At 33.0% G+C, this 22,358-nt stretch overlaps 3 protein-coding genes and 1 non-coding gene across 4 annotated transcripts; 3 read left to right on the top strand and 1 right to left on the bottom strand.

Moving 5' to 3' along the window:
• Nucleotides 1,010-3,013, top strand: LOC109362643 (GTP-binding protein SAR1A-like). Its single transcript, XM_019608595.1, has 3 exons — nucleotides 1,010-1,328; nucleotides 1,460-1,591; nucleotides 2,451-3,013. Exons 1-3 carry the CDS (start codon nucleotides 1,200-1,202, stop codon nucleotides 2,769-2,771), a joined length of 582 nt encoding a protein of 193 aa, XP_019464140.1. The 5' UTR covers nucleotides 1,010-1,199; the 3' UTR covers nucleotides 2,772-3,013.
• On the bottom strand, nucleotides 4,261-4,333 carry TRNAE-CUC. Its single transcript has one exon. It is a non-coding gene; the product is annotated as a tRNA-Glu (tRNA).
• Nucleotides 6,524-14,500, top strand: LOC109361547 (AMSH-like ubiquitin thioesterase 3). Its single transcript, XM_019607034.1, has 14 exons — nucleotides 6,524-6,764; nucleotides 7,589-7,653; nucleotides 7,746-7,821; nucleotides 7,937-8,137; nucleotides 8,685-8,776; nucleotides 9,699-9,804; nucleotides 9,891-9,937; nucleotides 10,277-10,607; nucleotides 10,744-10,833; nucleotides 10,929-10,991; nucleotides 11,639-11,713; nucleotides 12,676-12,738; nucleotides 13,140-13,192; nucleotides 13,995-14,500. Exons 1-14 carry the CDS (start codon nucleotides 6,666-6,668, stop codon nucleotides 14,173-14,175), a joined length of 1,542 nt encoding a protein of 513 aa, XP_019462579.1. The 5' UTR covers nucleotides 6,524-6,665; the 3' UTR covers nucleotides 14,176-14,500.
• Nucleotides 17,377-20,875, top strand: LOC109361620 (transcription factor MYB12-like). Its single transcript, XM_019607131.1, has 3 exons — nucleotides 17,377-17,644; nucleotides 18,045-18,174; nucleotides 19,977-20,875. The coding sequence occupies exons 1-3, from the start codon at nucleotides 17,512-17,514 to the stop codon at nucleotides 20,689-20,691; spliced, it is 978 nt and encodes a 325-aa protein (XP_019462676.1). The 5' UTR covers nucleotides 17,377-17,511; the 3' UTR covers nucleotides 20,692-20,875.

The following is a 22,358-nucleotide window of genomic DNA, read 5'->3' as shown; positions in this document are numbered from 1 at the left end:
GGTGAAAAGCTTTTGTGAAATAATGTTGCTCGTTAATAATGTTCAGGTCTAATCTATGGTTTGAACTTTTCAAGTTTACCCATAGAAAAGAAAAAAACTAGATAAAGAAAGAGTAAAGATGCATCATTTTTCGGAAAGATGTGGTACAAGCAGATCTGTATGCTGGTTTTGAATGAAGATATATCAATTTTGGGAAAGATGAAAAATTTATCCATTTAACTAATTAGACATCTAAAAAGCAATTTTGATCAAAATTACACAACATTATTTTACTAAAATGAGTAAAATCACTTCAATAAACAAATATTCAATTATGAATCACTTTTCTTAAAACTCACTTTTAACTGAAATCAATGTACAATACCATGTTCATTCTAAAGCAAGTTTATCCTCAAGATCGATGGTTCAGTTTTTTGGAATGATATTTGTTGAAGGTGACAATCACAAACCCTGAAAGAGATTAATAAAAAAAAAACAAGTTTGCAATTGCAAACACTCACCCAAAGTTACAAATATACAGTTATCATCTAGAAGCCAAATAGCTAAGAAGATTTGATATCAACGGACAAAGTATATGGATCAAACATTATATCTCAATAAAATACTTTTAAGACATTAAATTTATAGTTCAAATAATTAAATGTTTTTTCACTTATAGATTTATCTCACCTTGATACTTATTATCATTAATAAAACTAGCAATTTAGAGGAATGAATGAATAAAATATTTTTAAAGTTTGAATTTTATGTTATTCCTTTTCCTTTATTTCGCCAACGGTGTGAGAAAGTGGTTTGTTCTACGTTCATGAAGCGTGTTATGCAATTAAATAACAAGCCCAATGACGCGTACCAACCAATCAAATGCACACAACTTCAATTTCGATCCAATAACCGGTTACCCCGGTCTCCCCACACCCTCAACAATTCTTCGAATCATTTCCTCAGCCAACCTTTTTCACTGGCCACGCCGGTAGCCAGTATTCATTCAAGGACACTATATAATTCTAAAGAAATCATCGAAAGTAACAGAAGAAAAAAATTGTTTCTTTTTGTGTTGCGTTTTCTTTGTCTCTCCATTGATTCTTCTCTTACTTTCCTTCTCAGTTTCTATTTTCCGGTGACCTCTCAGCAACGCAGGTTTTGTTATTTACTTACCTCCTGAATTCTGAAACTTTCAGATACCAAAAAATAAAAATAAAATGTTTCTTTTTGATTGGTTCTATGGAATTCTGGCATCACTGGGTCTATGGCAAAAGGAAGCGAAGATTCTGTTCCTAGGGTTAGATAATGCTGGGAAAACCACCTTGCTTCACATGCTTAAAGACGAGGTTTTTTTTCTTTCTTTTACATATCTTATTATTCCGGCAATTATTATTGCTTTTTTAGTCTAAATTTCATTTTAATATCATTTTTATGAAGTTTTTGAGATAACGAGATTTTGGGTGTGTTGATATTACAGAGATTAGTTCAGCATCAACCTACTCAGTATCCAACTTCAGAGGAGTTGAGTATTGGAAAGATTAAATTCAAAGCCTTCGATTTGGGTGGTCACCAAATTGCTCGTAGGGTCTGGAGGGACTATTATGCCCAGGTTTGTTTGCTATTATGTGTTCTGTTGCATGTTTATGAATCAATACAAGATGCTTTGATGTGAGTTTAATTTTGATGCATCATTAGCATGCAACAACCCATCTAAAGTTGGGTATTTTGAGGCCATGTATTTGTAATATACAACCATGCATGATTGGTTCTGTAAAATACTCTTATACTGACATTGTAGCACATTTAAATTCCTGTGATATTTTTCTAAACCATTACATCACATTTAGATGCAACTAAGGTGAGTCTCAGCTCAATGATGAGGTTGTTTACCTTTGACCAAGAGGTCATAGGTTCAAATACTGGAGACTACCATTTTGCTTGTAAGGGCAAGGGTGCTTAAATATATCCTCCCTCCATCTCAATAAATGGGAGTCTCGTGCATTGATTCGCCCTTTGTATAGGTTAGATGCAATTGCAAGCTCACAGAATACAATAGTTTCTAAATTGATAATTCAAAACATGCTTTTGAGCTTTTCATATTGGTAAATATCATGCCATTTGGATTTGGACATGAGTTTGAAAATGCACAATGGTGTACAATTTATATTCTGAACCATCTTGCCCTTTTGCTGCTACGTCCATTTTGGTTATCAATTGTTGGCATTAGCAGTTTAAAACCACTACATGTTTTTTGCCCAAATAGGGGGGAAAAACCAGTCCAGCCGTACCTAATGCCTATGGATTATGGTCGTGTTCACCCAAATGGGCACTGAGCAGTTTTTGCTTCTTGTTTAAGATGGAGATCACACATATACACGATTTTTTTATGTCGATAGCCTAATTTCGTGGTTATAGTTTCCTCTGATGGACCTGCATGTTTACTGTTACTCTGTTATTATATGATGTAGGTGGACGCTGTAGTCTACCTGGTTGATGCATTTGACAAGGAAAGGTTTGCAGAATCAAAGAGGGAACTGGATGCTCTTCTTTCTGATGAATCTCTTGCAAATGTACCTTTCCTTATCTTGGGAAACAAGATAGACATACCTTATGCTGCCTCAGAGGACGAGTTACGTTACCATATGGGCCTGACCAACTTCACTACAGGCAAAGGCAAAGTTAATCTGGCCGACTCCAATGTCCGTCCTCTGGAGGTGTTTATGTGCAGCATTGTCCGCAAGATGGGATATGGTGAAGGATTTAAGTGGGTCTCTCAGTACATTAAATAGTGAAATCAAACACACAAGTGTGCTCCTACTTGTTCTTTATCATCGTGCTGATGCAATCTATATCGTTTTTAGACGACACTTATGCTCTTGTAAATTGGGTACTTGAATGGTAGTTTTACATAGTTATGAGTGGTCCTTGTTTGTTTTCTTTTTCTTTTTTTAGTAAGAGTTGGCAAACTTGTGTTGCAGTGTATATCAGTTGCTAAAATTGGAGAGCTAATAAAGTGTGACTTGAGTTTTAATGCTCCATGCATGTTAAAGCTAATATTTTTGTTTCAGTAAAGGACACTATTATTCTGAAAAGCATGTTATTTCAGTCGTAACTAGATCTTGCATAAGAAAGTATCAACCATAATAAAGAGCCCAATTACACATGAAATCTTCATTAGAAGAATACCTGCCATTGTAGGAACTTTGCCTAAAATAAGAAATCTATTTCTTCACTTCAGTATTCAGGAGTTCTTCCTATTCCCGTTCCAGCTGCAGAGCAGAATTGTACAAGTTAATATGCATCAAAATTTAAATCATGGAACTATGTCACTAACGTATTACTTAAAAATTAGTACCTTTGTTTGATTAAGCGCCTCCTTCAATCTCCTATACTGATGCTTTTCTGAGAACGGAACATGGCTTGTATACATGCGTGTAGGGCTGACAATGAACCGAACTAAATCGGTATTCATTCGAAACTCGATGGCTCGATAAACTTGGTTCATAAACCAAATGAGCCGAACTTGAACTGGAAATTGAGCTCGTTAAATAAACGAGCCGAACTTGAGTTAGATATAGTTCGACTCGTTAGGTTCATGAGCTGACTTGATATATATATATAAACTAATTTTTATATCTATCATGATCCAAATTATTTTTTATATTTATTATATATATAAACAAGATTATATTTATATATAATATTTTGCAGTATTTTTCAAATTTTAATTAATTATTTGAGTTGTCCAAATGAACCATCCAAACTGACTCGAACCGTTCGCGAACTTTAACTGAGCCGAACCTGAGCTAAAAAAATAACTCGTATCGAACTCGAGTCAAGTTTCAAGCTGAGTCAATCCTTATCGAGCTAAACTCTGGTTCGGCTTGTTTCCTTCGTATTTCCTACCAATTTGAAAGATGTCCTTCTCACCATCATTTTATCCTCCTCAACATCATTTTCCAGCTTCTGATCTCCGGCTGCTTCCACGAGATTAAGCTGGCTCCTGGGAAGCCTCTCCCCTTTAAACGTCTGCACCAAATAATTTTGCGATGATGCCTCCGCGCTTGAAAGCACCCGAAACAAGCCTGCATTGTCAAATGCAATCAGTCTTCCTGGATGTAAATTATAATAAACAAGTCAAGCAAATATAGCCAACAAAAATAAAAGATATATTATGTGATGAAGGTAAAAATATATTATTGACACCTCAAGTTATTCTCCCTTCGACGCAATTGAATTCTGCTTTGGTAATAGAGCGCAGAGAAGGGAAAATAAAATTTCCGTTGCCGGGACTTGAACCCGGGTCTTTCGGGTGAGAGCCGAATATCCTGACCAACTAGACTACAACGGATTACACAATTGTTTTATAAGTAGTTTTCAATACTAACAACTCAGATTCAAATAAAAAACGTTGGTGGAAAAATGTATAATTTCATATGTAAGAGTTATGAAGTTACGCTTAATTTATGTTCCGTCCAAAAGAAAAAGAGACTAAAAATATAAACCGTGTAAAACAAATCAAACAAAACATGGAGAATAAAAATCTAACAGTAACTGATTGTCCATTAAGAATATCTACAATATTACAACACATTTTCTATTTTTAAATATTTCTTATTGATTATTTTATAATTGTTTATATTTTTTTAACAACTTAACCAACTCAAATTAAAATCATGTCCAATGGGGTAATTTTATTTATATTCTTAAATTGAATCTACAAACCTATCACATATTTATATTTTTCTCTTTTGTAACAATTTTTTTCCATATTTTAATGTTGACTAACAACTTTAAAAATAATGTTATTTAGCTTACTGTTATGAAATAAGAACAAAAACGGTTCATCTCTGATGGTGAACTTTAACAAAAAAAACATGTTTATTTCACTACCAACCATTTTTTTTTGTTACGTGGTGCTCTAGTATATTCCTTATTGAGCATTCATTATGATGCATGGCATACTTCAATAAATCATTGTTGACTAACTTCAAAGTTCTTTCAGTTGCACTAATCCATGTTCTCTTCAACATAAATAACTCACTCCAGTTTCTCCACTAACCTTGAGTTACAACTTATAAATGATCTCGCTTCATGTAATTTATTTAATGGAATTTGGGTTGAGACTTGAGAATGATGATGTTGAACCTTTTTATCAACATGGGCCATATCCATTTCTTGATGATGCCTTTAACTTCTTCAAGGATTGACCTTCTAAATGGGATTATCTTAAATATCAATGGAGAAACACAATGTAGTATTTGTTTCTAATAATTATTCATAAGTTCTAAACATAATGTATTATTTGTTTCACTTCATATTTTAGTTTACTTACTCTTCACGAGATTCTTTTTTTTTTCTTCACGAATAAGACTCATCTCAATACTGGAGATGAAAATTGTAGATTTTGTTCTTGGTGAGCTATGAAAAGTCAAGACTCAAATATATGGAATTTCAGCATGGTGAGCTATGAAAAATCAAGGTTTGTTCTCTTTCAAATTTAATGTAAGATATAAGGTTGAGTTAGAATAACTTAATATAGGAACTTCTGTGCAATAACAACCAAAGTTTTGATGTTAATTTGTTCTCAGCTTAGTCAAACATGTCAATTGTTTTCAAGTTTTTATAGTTGAACACATTGGAACATGTAAACATTTTATAATGAGAAATTTACAAGCAAATGTTGTATGCTTAATAGAAAACTATACCAATTATGATGAAATTTGTCAAGTTATAACTATTAGTACAATTTAGAAATTTGTGAATTTTGGTTAAAAATTCAGGAAAGCATGTGAAAAAATCAAAATCAATAAAAAAAATTACATGATCAATGTGAAAAATAAAATAACTTATATGAGCATTCTAATAATCTTACCTTATCATTACTTTCTTCTACCATATCACATGTCACACTTTAATGAACTAGTTTGTTATATATAAATAGTGAAATATCTATACATTATTATGCAAAGATTTATATAAAGTTAATACCCATTCACTATTTATTTATATTACTTCTTTTGAAGATTAAATGATAATTAAAAATAAATAATAGATGATTGACTAATCATGTATAAAACTCCTACATTTTAAGTCAATACATTTTTTCCTCCTATAAATAGGCTAACACATGATTTTTTGGGTTTAATCATTTTAAATATTTATTATGGCTTTTTTGTATAATAAAATGTATTGATATAATAATATAAAATTACGTTAGATCAAAATGTCAAAAGTTCGATTTTTGTTAGTAATGGTTGTTAAAAAGAGTAGTCACATATTCCGAAAGGGTATTGATCACCTTAATTCCTAACAAAATGTTGCCCATAAAATCAAAATTTTGAACTTTCTAATTTACGTGTGGATCCATTTGAGTTTATATCATTAGATCAAAACATCAGGTATTTATTATGACATAGGAGATATTATTTTGATTCACATTCAGAAGATACACTAATTTAAAATTTAAAATTTTATTTCTTTGAAGAATGAAATTGGTAATGGAAAATATTAGAAGGACGAACTCTAAATATACATATTAAAACCTTTGAAAACTTTGTGTTAATGGGTTTGTGTTAATTTAGTTTTTTTCAGTGTTAATGTTAATTGTAAATGCACACAACATAACAGGATCTCTATTATGCTTATTGATCGAATGAGTGTGTGATCAGTTTACGAAGAAGATGGTGATCGATTTAGATTCAAGCACTCGCAGAATCGAAATTGATAACCGCATTCCCCTCCGTTATTACTATCGTATTGCCGATAACCTCCTCAAACAGGTTCCTTCATACTCTCCATCCTCAATTTTACATTACTCTAGGGCTTTCTCATATTCATCTACATAGAATCTTCTCCAAATCCCAAAATATGATACATCCTTTTCATTTATCATCATGATTATTATTATTTGGTAGCATAACTTTAATTACTTGCTCCCCCTGCGTTCTTATCACTTTAAACCAGTTATATTATATGCATTTTATTATGAGACCTAGGGTAGGGCATAATAACATGTTTTTTATGTGATCGGAATTTGTTCATATCATAAATTTACTGTCCTAGCTGTGTTTGTTAAGATGGTGCTAATTTTTAAAATTGCTGCCATATCACCTTGGAGTAGAAGGGACATATATTAATTATATTAAACATACATAAATTAAAGTGTATTAAAACAAAAGAAGGCATTAATAAGACACATTAATAAATTTGAGAAATTCAAATTACAGATGTGCAGAGTAAATGTTTAATGTAGCTAATTTTGGTGAAGCCAAATAAATGTCAAAACAGAATCCCGAATGGCGGAGTCAACTTCCATGTAGTAGATTCAAATAGACGAGTCATTTCATATATAGTATTGTTTGTCAGACGTGTTCAGAACCAAAGCTGAGAATGTTGAGCGAGTGCCGGTGCCTGCGCCCTACTACACAAATTGGAATCTCTTTGGGAATATCTATGTTAAATATCTGGTAGAGATATGTGCTTAATTGTCTCAAGTATTGTGTAGAATAACTTGAACTTTGAAGTACACGAGTGTTGCTATATGTATTGTTTATATCCTATAGGTGAGTTCCACCTGAGTGATGAATTTTATTCTTGTCAACAGGCACGTATCTACCGTGAGGAGAAAAATATAGTTGACTTGTATATCATACTCCTTAGATATTCAAGGTAAAAGATGAAAGGTCCATGGGTTTACTTTTCGGTGAACTGATAAGTTTGCTGTTGACTCGAGTATAACCTTTTCGTTTTGTCTTTTTAAGTTTGGTATCTGAAACTATACCATATCATCGAGATTACCAAGTTTCACTTCCTAAGGACAGAGCAGCACATAGAAAGGTGAGAACTACTTTGCCAATTTTCATGTGCACATTTATTGTTTTTTTGACTTTAATCTTCTTCATATTTGATATTTGGTAATGTTGCCATTGGCCTATCATTTTGCTGCCTGCAGAGATCACTAGCTGTATTGGACGAGCTTGAATCTTTGAAGCCTGACTTTAAACACCAGTGGGAAAACTTGAATGACTCACATGTAAAAGCTTCATTTCCTGAAGGTAATGGCTTCAATAAGGCTTTGGAGAGTTCATTGAATTCATCTTTGGAATGGCCTTCTGTAAATAAAAGCTCAAACTCGAGCATGGATTTTAAACGGGTGAGGACTTGATGACAAATTTTTAATACCAATTTCTGGGATACTGAAAATTTTCGATATATTTGTTTCAGTGCCAGATCTGATTGATATACAACATGAAGTGCTTGAAAATCTTCATTTAGATATTTCTTTTTGCTGATCTATTTCTTTATATTATCAATGTTCTTTTCTGTACCATTAGAAACCTCAGTAAGGAAAGTAGATCAAATGGAGATTGGTCCAATTCCTACAGGAAGAGGAAGGCCAAGAAAAACTATAGGCGAAACAATTTGGAAAGATTTAGAGATCAATGTTTTTCAATGAACTTGATGTATGATAGATCATTATGGCCTGGTTCGATCAGTAGGTGACTCTACCTAGTGTGATTAAGACTTGATTGTTGTTGTAATGTTCTTTTCTGTGGAAGTTTAGTTTTTATTTTTTCTTGATAAGCTTATGAAGAAGTTTAGTTAATTGCATAAAACTTCAAACTTTCCTACTCTAATGTGCTTGCATGTGGTTTATACCTCTTATTGTTATTAATTATTCTTTGCTGAAATATCTGCAGCCTGTCGGATTGGGTTCACACTCTTCATGGAAATATAACAATAACATGTTAACCTCAAATTCCATGCCCATTGACAAGCACTTTCAGAAACTGTAAGTTTTTCTTTCTAACCAAGTTATATTATTTTGGACTTGAGGCATGCTAGTAAGAACATTATCTTTGATACGAGTGGCAACTTTTGGCCATTCTGAGAAATTATCACATTGCCAGTCAAATTATGAAATAGGATTAATCATGCTCATTGTTTTGACTTTGCTTTTGTCTGCAAATGAATTTTCTTTTGTGTTATTAAATATATAAAACCATTCATTATTCTTCACCCAACAACTTAAGCTTTTGGGACAAATGGACACTTGGTTCTTGACATGGTATTAGAGCCTCTATGACCAAGTGGTCACGGGTTCGATCCTTGTCGTCACCATTCTTCTATAAATGAAAAGAAGTTAAGTTTCAGCATAAGGTGTGATGAGCCTGTGCAGACTCCAGGGGGGCATGTTAAATATATAAAAAACTATTCATCCGCCTTCAGCCAACAACTTAAGCATTTGGGACAATTGGTTCTTGACATGCATATATATGCCTGAGCACATTTCACATTCAAGGTTTTGCAGTTCCATTCCTTTCCTGTATGCTCTTCCCCCAATTTCCCCAAGTAAAAGTAAAGCCTAAGCAGATAAGGGGACAAATAACTGTTTTTTATGTGTTTCTTGTTATAGGCAGGCACAACTCATTGTGCTTACCGCTTCTATTACCCACTGTATCAGATTCTAATGCTTTATTTAAATGTCTTGGTTGTTGGTGTGGTTTTTTATATACATTTTCAATTCCTAATGCCATTTTCTTTCAACAAACCTTTTTGTCTGCACTACCCTTTTTTTGTTTTAGCAGCATACATGTTTTATATCATGCTAATTATTTTTGGAAGCGCTGTCTTGTACATTCAATATATATTTCAAAAGAAAATATGCTGCTACACTGGAGGAGGAACTATGATGATTGTTCTTTGGACTGCAGATCTGTGGGCCTACCTCCTCCAAAGAAGGAGACTTTATCCAGACACTCATTTTTTGGGCCAAATGGTCTTCAGGGTCAATGGGTTGGACCTAGCACGGAAATAAAGGTAAAATTGAAGTGTGTCTTTCTAGTGTTCCAGAAATGTGAGTTATCTATATTTCTGATATAATATTGATATTTGACGTTATTCAGGTTCAATATCCAAGCAGTAATGATCTGACACATGACAAGGATTCAAGGTTTGGCTTATTTATTTATTCTAATTTGAGTTATTGAAGTTATTGCCCTTTCCTGTTTCCTATATTCATGCGATGCAAATTGCATAATTTTCATGTTCCCATCTGTTGTATTTTGAATTCTCTTTTCTACTTCTCTCCCCATGACAAAGAGTACTTCCTTCATCGAAACTGTTTTTGTTATTTCCCTTTTTTAGCATGCTGTTTCATTGTAAATCAATCTAACTATGAGAATATGCTGAGATATGAGGGTTAAATATTGTTCGGAAGTGTTTTGTTCAGCTTTGTTTCTGTTAAACATAACTGTCCGCACACTTACTATTTTGTCATTCATGGTTATAGCCTGAATCAGGCTGGGCAATATGATCTCGTGGCAGTTAAAGGTGGTGATCAAGGACCAGTTACATCCACACTGGACTCAGTTCTCTCCTTAGATGATGGTCGATGGTTGCGTCCTGCGGTTGAGTCCTGCTCTTCTGTTTTAATTGAATCAAGGGAGGACCCTTTTCAGTCGCTCAACATCAAGCAGCCTCTACCTCCTCCTGTTCTTGCTCAGGTGTACCCGGAACATGCCCCTATTCCTCCTTCAAAAGTTGCAGATCCACGGCCAGGACCAGCTAAAGCTTCTCAGGATTCTGGAGTTGGTCCCACTACATATCAACACCTACACATTGTAAGCCTATTTTAGTTTTCTAATGCAAGTTTGCAGCAAATGTCTTGGGTTTTTTTGCTCGTTCATTGCGAGTTGCTCCTTTGTGTTTATCGATCATACTGGGAAAAAGTTACTATGATTTCACTTTGTATTGCAGCCTATCAAAATGTTGGAAGATTTTTTGAGATTGGCTTCGGGAAACACACGGAAGAACTTAGAGACATGTGGTGTTCTTGCAGGTTCCCTGGTAAGGAGTCATAGTTTTCTGTACTTTTGATTGTAGAAAATCTCTCGAATGCTAATTTTAGTAATTCTTTGTGCTTGCAATTTGTGTGGCTCTAGAAAAACAGGGTTTTCCTTATCACTACACTTATAATCCCAAAGCAGGAATCAACGTCAGACTCGGTAAGATAATGGTCATATTTAAGTTATTGAATTTCAGTTTTCTGTTTTAAATAATTCTATAGGCCATTCTTCTCTCTGTCTCATGCTCTCTAATAATGCCATGGTTAAAAAGCTTCCATTTACATCCTGTCGGAAAATATAAAACTTCAATTCTGCTTTGAAGTTGTGATGCACAGAGATGGCAAATCTTGCATAATCTAAAGTGGTTGGAATGCATGTTTTTATCTCCATTGTTACTGTTAATCATATAATAGAATTATTCAGCCTTATTTTTAAAGCAACCGGTTCTTTAGTAATTTTTTATGATGCATGTTATATATGAATAGAGGGTGAGACTTGGCACAACGGTAAGATTGCTTGCCTTGTGACCTGGAGGTCATGGGTTCAAATCATGGACAACCCCTTCGCTTGTGAGCCTTAGAATGCATACATTTACCTTCCCTAGACCCCACTAGGTGATAGCTTCGTGCACTGGGCCACCCATGTTATATATGGATAGAGCTAACATATTATCAAGTACTCATTAAAACTAGGAGATTCACAGAATTGTAATTTTCTCATGGTGCATTTATGTTTCTTTATACTGTTCGATATAGTTTAATTATTTTTCCACTTAGATAATGTATCTTATTGAATTTATTGTTCAGTGCCAAACTTTAAATGAAGAAGAAATATTTGAAGTACAAGACAGCTTATCACTTTTTCCTTTAGGTTGGATACATGTAAGTGCTCCATTATCCTTTGCCGTTAACTAATCATTTATACGTTTTCTGTCCCATGTGGTGGCAGCAAAGAACTTATTCGTCAAACATAGCAGATAATGAAACTTGTCTCACTTATATTCCTTCCATTTTCTCATATTTATAGTAATAGTTAGGACTATTCATTAACTTCTCACTTCTCTTTGTAATACTGAGATAAACTAAAGGTTAAACTGGTTACACCAAAATTACTGTTACAAAATAATTTACCTTCTGTATCAGTAATATCACTATGGAAAATGTCCATCTCACCACTTTTTACACCTAAATATTAACCATCTGTCATCTACCCATCATTATTTCCAAATCAAAAGTCCCTTGATCAATGGTTATTAAATTGGTGCAAAAGGGGCATGGGGAAAAGTATGAAAATATCATTACTATAACAATATTTCTTTGAGCAAAGCAGAAAAGAATACTGAACTGCACAAAGTGCAGCAGATGAGTTGTAGTAAGAATAAAGGAAGTCAAACAGTCCCTTCCGTTCCCTTTTCTCTTGGGGCATTGGTTTGTACTCTTACATAAGATATTGAACAAGAAAATAGAAGAAATAGTAAAGAGTTGTATCTTACTAAGCAATCTTTCCAAAGATTCCTCTCCTTTTTTTTATATTTTCCACCCCTTTCTGAGGTCTCTTGTCTTTACCTTAAGAATAAAGAGGACTATTTCTGCCTTGTTATGTCTGAATTTAACCATTACTTACTGCTAGAGATCCCATAACATGCTGATGTTTTGATGGGTGGATGCATCAGTATTTCTCCATTAATATATACAAATTACAATGAACATAGCTAGCCTTTGATTGCAAGCATACTTTACATTAGCATTTTTTTTACCCTTACCATTTGCCTTTTTTATCAACACATTTTGTGTTAGGCTGGCCTTAAATTCCAGTATTTATCTTATTTCTCTTTTGAATTCAGACACACCCGTCACAGACTTGTTTCATGTCATCTGTGGATCTGCACACGCATTACTCATACCAGGTAATAGATTGCAATATAATTTAAATTTTTTTCTTTTCACATTCTAGATTAAGATGCTGAAGCAGTTGGCATAGCCTATTATTAGTAAATATGGGGCTAAATAAGAAATATTTGTACTAACTCTAGTTAATATATTTTTTGCTGTGGTTGTATAATAGTCTTGCAGATTCTTAGGAAAATGAAAAATGGTTTTTAACCTAACTTTTATCAGAATTTAATGTATGAAGTGCCTAGCCCTTATAATTTGGAATATAAGATATATTTTTAAAAATTTGGAGTATAAGCTTTGTTTTTCAATTTAGTCAAGTACTTGTAACATTCAGTCAACTTTTACATGTAACATTTGTATATCTCATTTTAATTGTACATTTGTACCTAATTGAAAGGGCCTTTCATTTTAGATCATGTTGCCGGAGGCAATTGCAATTGTCATGGCTCCTACAGATACAACAAGGTTCGTTTCTTTCACTCATGAATTATATTCATGACATATTAAACCATGAAACGTCTTCAATAACCCTGATCACTGTTCAACCTTTGATCGCCAATTTACACAGCATTTGTCAGGTTTCAGGCTTGGGGACTTTGAAATTTGGAAACCCTACCATCTGTTCTCTGTACCCTCCCCCATACTCTATCTCCCCTTAAGCTAATACAATTTTCATATTAATGTCCAATAATATGTTTGCCCCCTTAAACTCAATCACATGTCTTAGATTTGATTAGGAAATGATTTGCTACTTTGCTTGTTGGATATTAGGCATGCCTTGGGTGTGGGGTGGACAAATGAGAGATAGACCAAAGAAATGGATATAATTAAGGATTTGCTTCTTATTCCGCTTGTTTGTCGGCATTGGTTATAAGACAAGAAACATTTTGCGTAGCAATTAATTGACTTTGAGTGAGGAGTGTGAGGTCTTTAGAAGTCATAACAAAGGGCATACCAATAAATAGTAGACCCTGTCTAAATATATTGCAATTGGTTTTAGGAAGGTTTTCAATTAGTCCAAAAAAAGTCTTAGCTCTGTAGAAGCTAACATTAACCTACCGTCCCACTGATTGAAATATATATTATCAGTTGTAACTTCAAAGCTATTTTAAGTTTGTATATCTGCAGGGGTTGGCCTTTTATATGGGAAATGAACAGTATAATTTACTTTCAGTATGGATACAAAATTTTAAGCTACTTCATTTGAAATGAAATAGTAGTTTCAAATTTTCATATTCTGTCACTAATTAAAACTCCATGATTGCAGTCCACATGGCATATTTCATCTGTCTGATCCAGGTGGTGTGTCTGTCATTCGTAACTGTCAACAACGTGGATTTCATCCCCACGAAGAGCCTTCAGATGGAAATCAAATATATGAGCACTGTTCTCATGTCTATATGAATGCTAACTTGAAGTTTGATGTTGTTGACCTGAGGGAGAGATGATTGAATATGAGCATGGCCTCTAAGAATGTCTCTTCATGGATTACAAGTACAGTAATTTACTGCATATTCTCTACCATACTCAATGTTCGAAATTGCATTGGTATAAGTGGATTCTTTTGTATTTATAACAATGAGAGACTACCAATTGTCCAGCCCATGATTTTGTATTATACCGTAAATCTGTGAAAAGATAGTTGTGTAAATGTGGTGATGCAAGAAATGTAACAAAATTGCTTAGTAGTGGTTTTATAACGTTCCTCTGTGTTTAGACAGAAATTCATACTGTTAATGTGATATGCCAATGATGGTTACTGGCAGGATTGAACTACATTAACAACATATTCACTATCTAAACTGTAAATTTTAAAAAAATCATGACAGATTACTATTAATCAGTTGTCCCAGTTTCATACTTTTACTGCTATATCAGGTTTCCATATACAAGAAGCATCGTTGCTCTGTTACAAAATCTTGGATCTTTTTATTACTTTCTCCTCTTTTGATAAACAGCTTCCCCAGGTTGCTTTAGATGCCTTATTTTTAGCCTAGTGAAAACAACATTTTTATCTTTTGGAGAATAATATCATAACTTAGATTTACAATTGAAGCAGCACAAACCAAACTGACCCCATCAAATGGGATCAAATTGAAAACCTTTAGGAAGATGGCTCCACATTGGCAAGTAGCTGGTTATGTCTTGATCCACTTGTGTAGCCGTGGCACATTTAGCTTTGTAACATTTGGCACAGCAATTACTATGACAGAGTGGTTCTATGGCCACTGAACAAAACGTGGGACACACTCTTCATTTGCCTCATTTAATTCTTTTTATCCAACAGTTATTCTATAAGAATGTTTTTTTAGTTGAATAAGATATTTGTTCCTAGACAGAGTACCACTTTGTCTGAGCACAGCCATATTTCTCACCTTATGCTAGGTGGCATGTAATGGGTGTATCATTGATGTTGACAGATTCACTGACAATCTTGTTGACTATTCAACCAAAATTACATTTCATTCTGAGTATGTACTATGTAGAGGGGAAAATGACATGGCCTTAAATTTGAAGAATTTATGTTGAAACAAGAATCAATATTTCAACTGATTATTTACTTCTCAAACTAAAAATGAATTTGGGTGCACGAAATTTAGATTCTATGATCCCATAAAATACTTACAATTTATTTCATCCATTGCAAGATTCAAATCAACATTCTTATGAGATATAATTGATTTCTTGCTAATTCAATAAAAGTTAAAGTTAATGGACCATTTGAGTAGTAGTTGTTTATTTTGTTTACCATTATGTATTTTAAAAGTTCTACCTTGTCAAATTATCTATAAATAAATAATGGGGCCATGGGGGTAATGGGAAGGTTTGAGCAGGAATGTCATAGAGCAAGATTAGCATACCCCAATACCTTGTACATCATTATAATTCACAATCTTACACTTTCTATTGGCAAGATCGTGTTTGGGGAGTGTGGGTATTACAATATCAGCATCATCATATAAAACAAAGAAAGAAACATCTTACAATTAATTGCCAACCAAAGTGGCAAGTATGCGTGTTATAGCTTGAGGCAATATTTCCGAATTAAAGATCCATAAGCTATGTTGGTCTTAAGTGGTAAACAGTTTTCTTTCTCTTAAATAAGATTCCATTTGACTCTTTTAAATCTTACAAATAGTTAATATTAAGATTGATAAAATACAACAATGTCAATTACACAATAATCATAAGAATTCAAGTCTCAATTTAAACTAGGATACACTACATGCCCCCTAATTTTTACTTTTACTGTGAATTGAGGCAAATGACTTTTTCGTTCAAGATAACTATATATAGGCATTCAACAATCAATCCAAAAGAAGTAAATAATGATGAAGCAATGGCCCCTTTATTTAATATAACAGCTATATATCCTATGCAGTGAATTAATCTGGATATTAAAATTATCAAGAAAACATAAAAAAAATAGAAAATAGAAAAATTACATCACCTCTTACAAATTTGGCTTTATTATATTGTTCTATTGGTAAGTATAGTTTTAAAGGAATTGCACTTATTAACATAAACGAACTCTCACTGTATCATATGATCCACAATGTGTTCAAATCCTTTTTTAGTTTATCAGTTTTATTCTTGGACAGGAATCTCTACCCCATCTCTATTAGAGTACAACTACCTACAAATGTTTGACTAGGTACGTCAACTCAAACTCAAATTTGATCTATGAACTCAACAAGCAAGTGCAAAATGGAAGAGTAAGGATCACAATGGGTTTAGTTGTGTACAAAAATAATTATTACTTGAGTAATATTATATATATATATATATATATAATAATTTTATGATTCTAGGCTAATCACTAAAATTTATTATAAAATAATAATAAAATATATAAAATTGTTAAAATAATAATGAAAAGTATAAAATATTTAATTAAAGTGCATATTATGATAGTTATTCCAACCAATAAGTTATTTCTTTTTTGAGTACCCATTGTGGGTATTTAAATGAGTATTCACGAGTCAAGTATTATTGTCATCCATGTCATTGAATGGAGATCACTTATCATAAACGGTGTTTCACTTCATGTCTTAAACCAATTAGAGTACTCCATTTTATTATTTTTTTGTTTTTAAATTTTTTATTTTATCCACGTGTTATTATATGATTGACTTGAGACATAAAATGAGACACCGTTGAGACATGTGATCTTCATCCCCATCTAGCTCACTAGTTTGTTGTGTTTCACTTCATCCTATTAAAAAAAATACTTCCTTTACCCTTGACAAATGTAAGAAATGTTATACCTTCTTATCCTTAATTACTTTACAAAAGTAAAAAATGAAAAATATGATGATAGTGTAGTTAGGTTTAATATATGTTCCATGAACCAAACCCCATTTATTACTCTGACACATATCAGGGCCAAAGTAACAAAGTACTATTGCCTATTCTATCAACAATCTTAACGAATATGCTTTTATAAGTTCATCATGTGGTGGGAAAGTGACAATGGAGGCCCTAGTAAGTAGTAACCAGATTAAAAAAGTAACACAGAAACGTACTTTAACCTGCAAAATGAATCTTTTTCCTGACAAATTCAACCTATGTACTGTGTTGTTCTATTCTATCCAACATTAAACCTCCACGTGTAGTTGCTCCCACTCAATCCCATTATATATACACTTCATGCTACAGTGAGCATAGGGTGTAGCCTATGCGGTTTCATTCATGAATAGTACCACAACTACTCACTGACAAGGTACACTAGTGTGAGAGTGAGTGGGTCTAAATTGAAGTCAATTCATAAATAAGAAGAGACAATGGGAAGAGCTCCTTGCTGTGAGAAAGTAGGGTTAAAGAAAGGAAGATGGACTGCTGAAGAGGATAAGATCTTAACTGATTATATCCAAGAACATGGTGAAGGATCATGGAGGTCCTTGCCCAAGAATGCAGGTGAACATTTCATACATATGCATCACACATACATTAGTCTTGTTATTTGAACGAGCATGGAATATCAATATATCATTTTCTTTAATCTCTTTTGGGATGTGTGGTTGTTCCTCCCAACATGTCACTCACAAGAATCGAATATTTGACATTTTGGTCATCATCGAGATTTAACAGAGTCTTATACCACTAAACAAACGCCTTATTGGTATCAATATATCATATGTATTTACCTTTATCTATTATATATGTCATATCCTTATTTCTGTTTTGATGATCAAGAATTATTTTCCCTGCATATATAGACACACTTGATCACTTGATTTAATATATAGTATAATGATTTTCATGATGTATGTCTGTGTTAGTTAATTTGTTATATTCCTATCATATGCATTTGAAGGTTTGTTGAGATGTGGAAAGAGTTGCAGACTGAGGTGGATCAACTACTTGAGATCAGATGTGAAGAGAGGAAACATCACTCCTCAAGAGGAAGAGATCATTGTCAAGTTGCATGCTGTTCTTGGTAACAGGTGCGCGGTTATGCTCCTCCCAAAACTACTAATGCTTAAATTTTAACCATTTGTTCTATATATTTTCTGATTACTATTGCTCTTTAAAACAAGGAAATCATAGCTCTTCACTCAGTCAATTACTACATTGAAGTAAGGCCTTCTATGCATATTCTCAAGTGATCTGTTGAAAGATTAAATTTGTCAATACTATTTTAAGTATAGTTAACCTTTTAGGTTAGCCTTTTTGAGCAAAAAGGTTTGAATTAAATCTTTTGAAGCTGGAGAGTTCCAACATTAAAATCTTCATGAAAAATTGTTGATGCCCTAGCTACTGTTTCTTCTATTCAGCTGCAACAAACAAACTCTTAAATTGATGTAATTAACCTAGAACGAGACTCATAGTTGTATACTCCATTTTCTCAATTCATTGACCCAACATGTATGAGACATGATCTGAGACAGCATATGTCTGTTCATACGTATGAGCTTTACAATTTACTTTATTAGGAGATTCAAGTTTAAAATTAAATATACCAAGTTACCAAGAAAGCATATCTCTCAAAAATATACTATATCACCAAAGTGGTCAACACAAAAATAAATTAAAAGATGAGTGTGAAGAAAGTTATGTAATAATTGAAAATTTTGACTACCCAAAAAGGCAATTCTTAACTTGATAAAGAACTACAGACAGTGAAACAGGCGAAAGAAATAGCTAGAGGCTAGAGCTATTCAGTGGAAAGAATGGCCCATTGATATATACTTATAAAATTTCATGTACAAAGCCAAAACAATGGGAGCTTTAGTACGGGCTGCACTTGCAGGGATGAAAATCACCACCCCCTAGAACAAAATGAGTAACCCTATTCCATAATCAAAAGTTCTACATCAAAAGAAATTTAACATGCTCATGAATATAAAAAATAAATTTAACATTATACTTGTTTCAGAAGAAAAATATATGCAAAGAGCATGTGTTAAAATATGAGATTTTTTTAATGCTTTCAGAATATCACTACTCAAACAAAATCCTGAAATCTTTGTGCATATATTAAACTTTTATATAGCACTACATTAAATTTTATTTTTTGTTTTTGTTGGAATTATATATCCCAATACTTTAAAGTTTAATGATGCTATCTGCTATCGACTATTGTAGTGAATTTAGATTTTAGAGTTTGGATGGAACTAACCCCTTGAAATGCGCAGTTGCTCTTTTTAGGTTAATGCCTCTAGGCTATAATATTACGACTGATATGAATATTTTGGTAGCACAATGTAACAGTTGTACCCAATTTTAAAATACAGTGGGGGCTGGGATATATTAGGAGTATATTGTTTTCCCAAAAGTTTAAGCATGGTTTTATATTTAACAAGACCCTCATGCAATAGCCTGAGCTAGAACCGTGGACCATGGTAAGGTCTATCATAATATAACTTGTGATACAATGTCAATGTTCTATGTTGCTTAAAATCAATTGATCATAAGAAAAGTAGTTTAAAAGATATTTAAAAGCATAGTTACCTAGAAAAATGTACATGAGTAGTCATTTTTATATTACTATTACAAAATTTTTTTATAACAAACTCAGTATTTGGTATATGGTACTTAAGATAAATAAAAGAATTATATAAATATGTTTATAATATTGTCAAGATAATAAGATATATGATGTGAGACTTATCTCTCACCATTATTAATGATTGCATTAAACACAACAAAACATATATAGATTTGATCATAATTAGTAAGAAGAGTGATTTATTGATTTTGGGTGTTTTTTCCTTTCTTGATTTTTCTAAATGTTGTTTGGTCATAGGTGGTCTGTCATAGCAGGAAATTTACCGGGAAGAACCGATAATGAGATAAAGAATTACTGGAACTCTCATTTGAGGAGAAAGATTTACTGCTTCATGAAATCTTTGAATGAATCACTTCCTTCCATTGAGATGGCTGTAGCTGCTATATCTAAGAGAAGACCAGTGGTTCGACCACCCATGCAAGACAACAATAACAACAAAGGGAACACAAGCGAAGTGGTGCTTCAACCAATGCCTAAAAGATCAAAACCAACAACTTCACAAAGTAATTTTAATGCATCTTGGAGCCAAATGCATCACTGTGGAGAAGACATAAAAGGCAACAATATAGAGGGCAACACAAATGACAGTATAATATTAGGGTCCTCATCCTCATGCCCTAGCATGAATGAAAGTGTTGAGGGAGCCTTGGCACCATATGAATGGCTAGATGATGAAATTATGAAACTAAGTTACATGTTTGAAAGTGGTGGAATGATGATAACCAATGAAGAAGAGGGTAATAGAAATAATAACTGTGGATTATCATTGGGTGAGTGGAATAACAATACTAGTTCTTCCTCAGTGAATTATGTGTATGATTATCAGTGGCCTGATATGCATTTGGCAGGAAGTAGTGTTCATCAATCCTATAATCAGTGGAATTTTTGTGAAGAACAAGACCAGTTATGGGATACTAGTAGCAGTGGTGAACTATATGGCTTTCATCATTGATCAATAGAATTAAAGGGGGAAATAATTTTCATATTAATGTAATTTTCTGGTGGGGAGTAAAATAAAAGTTTGTGATCAGTTTTTAATGTTCTTGTGTGGTATAGTGGTAAAGTTCAGTTAGGTAAGTTCCCAAAATGATGTGAAATTATTTATTATTTAGAAGAGTGTATTAAATGTATCCAAAGAAAAAAAAGATTGTATGAGGGATAACGTTTAAGGAATTAAAAGAGGCGGTTTTTTATGAAGAAGTGAAGTTAAATTACTGTATTTATTATTTAATATATTAAAAATTGGTGTACTTAAAAGGCAAATAAGGAACCCAACAACAAAATGAGTGAGACTAAGTTAAAAAGGCATTTCAGAGATGAGAGCCCAAATTCTAATATTATCACCCAACAAAATAAGAGTAAATAATCCTATAACAAATTTTACCCCATCAATTTTGGTGGTAATGTCATATGTACTATTAGTTTTTTACAAATTCTCTTACAATAAATCAAATTATTTTTATTTCTTATTTACTCTTCATCTTTTATCTTTACATGCATTTTAAAAAAACCTATCTATAAGTTGAAGACAACTAAATAATAATAAGATTTTTTTATTTCTTATATATGTTCACTTCTCTAATTAATATTTTGGTTAATGTTTACTAATCTAGATCATTGAACACGATGAGTAGTTAGAATCATTACACTGAATTAATGATTTTATATCAAAATTTGAAATATATATTAATGGAGTAGACAAAATAGGTATTAAGTTAATACTGTTCTCATGGAATTAACTGCCACAAATACAGCTTTTGTGATAAAAAAAACTAACACTAAATAAGTATATGATGATTTCTGTCGTAATAACATTGAAATTATGTTTAATAACTTCATCTCATTTCCTCGGGTCCATTACCTCTATTCCTGTTTTTCTCGTAAAGAAGTTGTTTTTCCATTTTGATTTGAACTTTGCTGGAATATATTTGTAATAGTTATTATATTGGGTGTGTCATCAACACCATATTAAACAACTGCCATTTATCGAGATGAATGTCATTGTTAAGATGATTTTGCAATGAATGTTCATCTATAAAGGATGGCATTTCTTTAGAGCCTTGTTTACTTCACTGGTGAGCTGAGGCTTGATTTGCAGAATTCCAAATGGTTTTTATGTGGCAATAACCAAATAGGAACCTTTCGGAAAATCTTCATCCATGAGTTACAACATTCCTCCATGGGCTAAGTGAAAGAAGCATATAAGCGGACTTGACACCACACCCTCTCAAGTGTGAATTCTCGTCCGAGTATTGGATACATCAGAGTTCAGTTCTCTATCTACTTGCATCGTCATTGGCTTATCCTTTCATCAACGGAACACGCCGCCTTGACCTCTTGTCAGGAAGACTTTCGACACAAGGATCCCTCATGGATCGTTGAGTCGAACCATCGGCTCTGATACCACTCATAAACCTAATGCCTTCAAATTTTGGGTCAAGAAGTGGTGTCAAGCCTACTTATATGTTTCTTTCACTTAACCCATGGAGGAATGTTGTAACCCATAGATGAAGATCTACCAACAGAACATACATTTTCTTAGCCAAAGTATAGGAATTCAATTTATGATATTGAGTTATTGACATATATGGCGAACTCGTGAGCCAAACAAATTGTGGA

This window comes from Lupinus angustifolius, chromosome LG12 (assembly GCF_001865875.1).
Source record: "Lupinus angustifolius cultivar Tanjil chromosome LG12, LupAngTanjil_v1.0, whole genome shotgun sequence".
Lineage (NCBI taxonomy): Eukaryota > Viridiplantae > Streptophyta > Magnoliopsida > Fabales > Fabaceae > Lupinus > Lupinus angustifolius.
Note: the sequence above shows the minus strand (reverse complement) of the source record. Positions and strands in the feature narration are given on the sequence as shown.

Coding starts and splice junctions, on each gene's coding strand:
- LOC109362643 (XM_019608595.1), top strand. CDS start 1,200: ATGTTTCTTTTTGATTGGTTCTATGGAATTCTGGCATCACTGGGTCTA. Junction 1,329..1,459: donor TTCACATGCTTAAAGACGAG/GTTTTTTTTCTT, acceptor TTGATATTACAG/AGATTAGTTCAGCATCAACC. Junction 1,592..2,450: donor GGAGGGACTATTATGCCCAG/GTTTGTTTGCTA, acceptor TATATGATGTAG/GTGGACGCTGTAGTCTACCT.
- LOC109361547 (XM_019607034.1), top strand. CDS start 6,666: ATGGTGATCGATTTAGATTCAAGCACTCGCAGAATCGAAATTGATAAC. Junction 6,765..7,588: donor CCGATAACCTCCTCAAACAG/GTTCCTTCATAC, acceptor TCTTGTCAACAG/GCACGTATCTACCGTGAGGA. Junction 10,834..10,928: donor GTGTTCTTGCAGGTTCCCTG/GTAAGGAGTCAT, acceptor GTGTGGCTCTAG/AAAAACAGGGTTTTCCTTAT.
- LOC109361620 (XM_019607131.1), top strand. CDS start 17,512: ATGGGAAGAGCTCCTTGCTGTGAGAAAGTAGGGTTAAAGAAAGGAAGA. Junction 17,645..18,044: donor GTCCTTGCCCAAGAATGCAG/GTGAACATTTCA, acceptor ATGCATTTGAAG/GTTTGTTGAGATGTGGAAAG. Junction 18,175..19,976: donor CATGCTGTTCTTGGTAACAG/GTGCGCGGTTAT, acceptor GTTTGGTCATAG/GTGGTCTGTCATAGCAGGAA.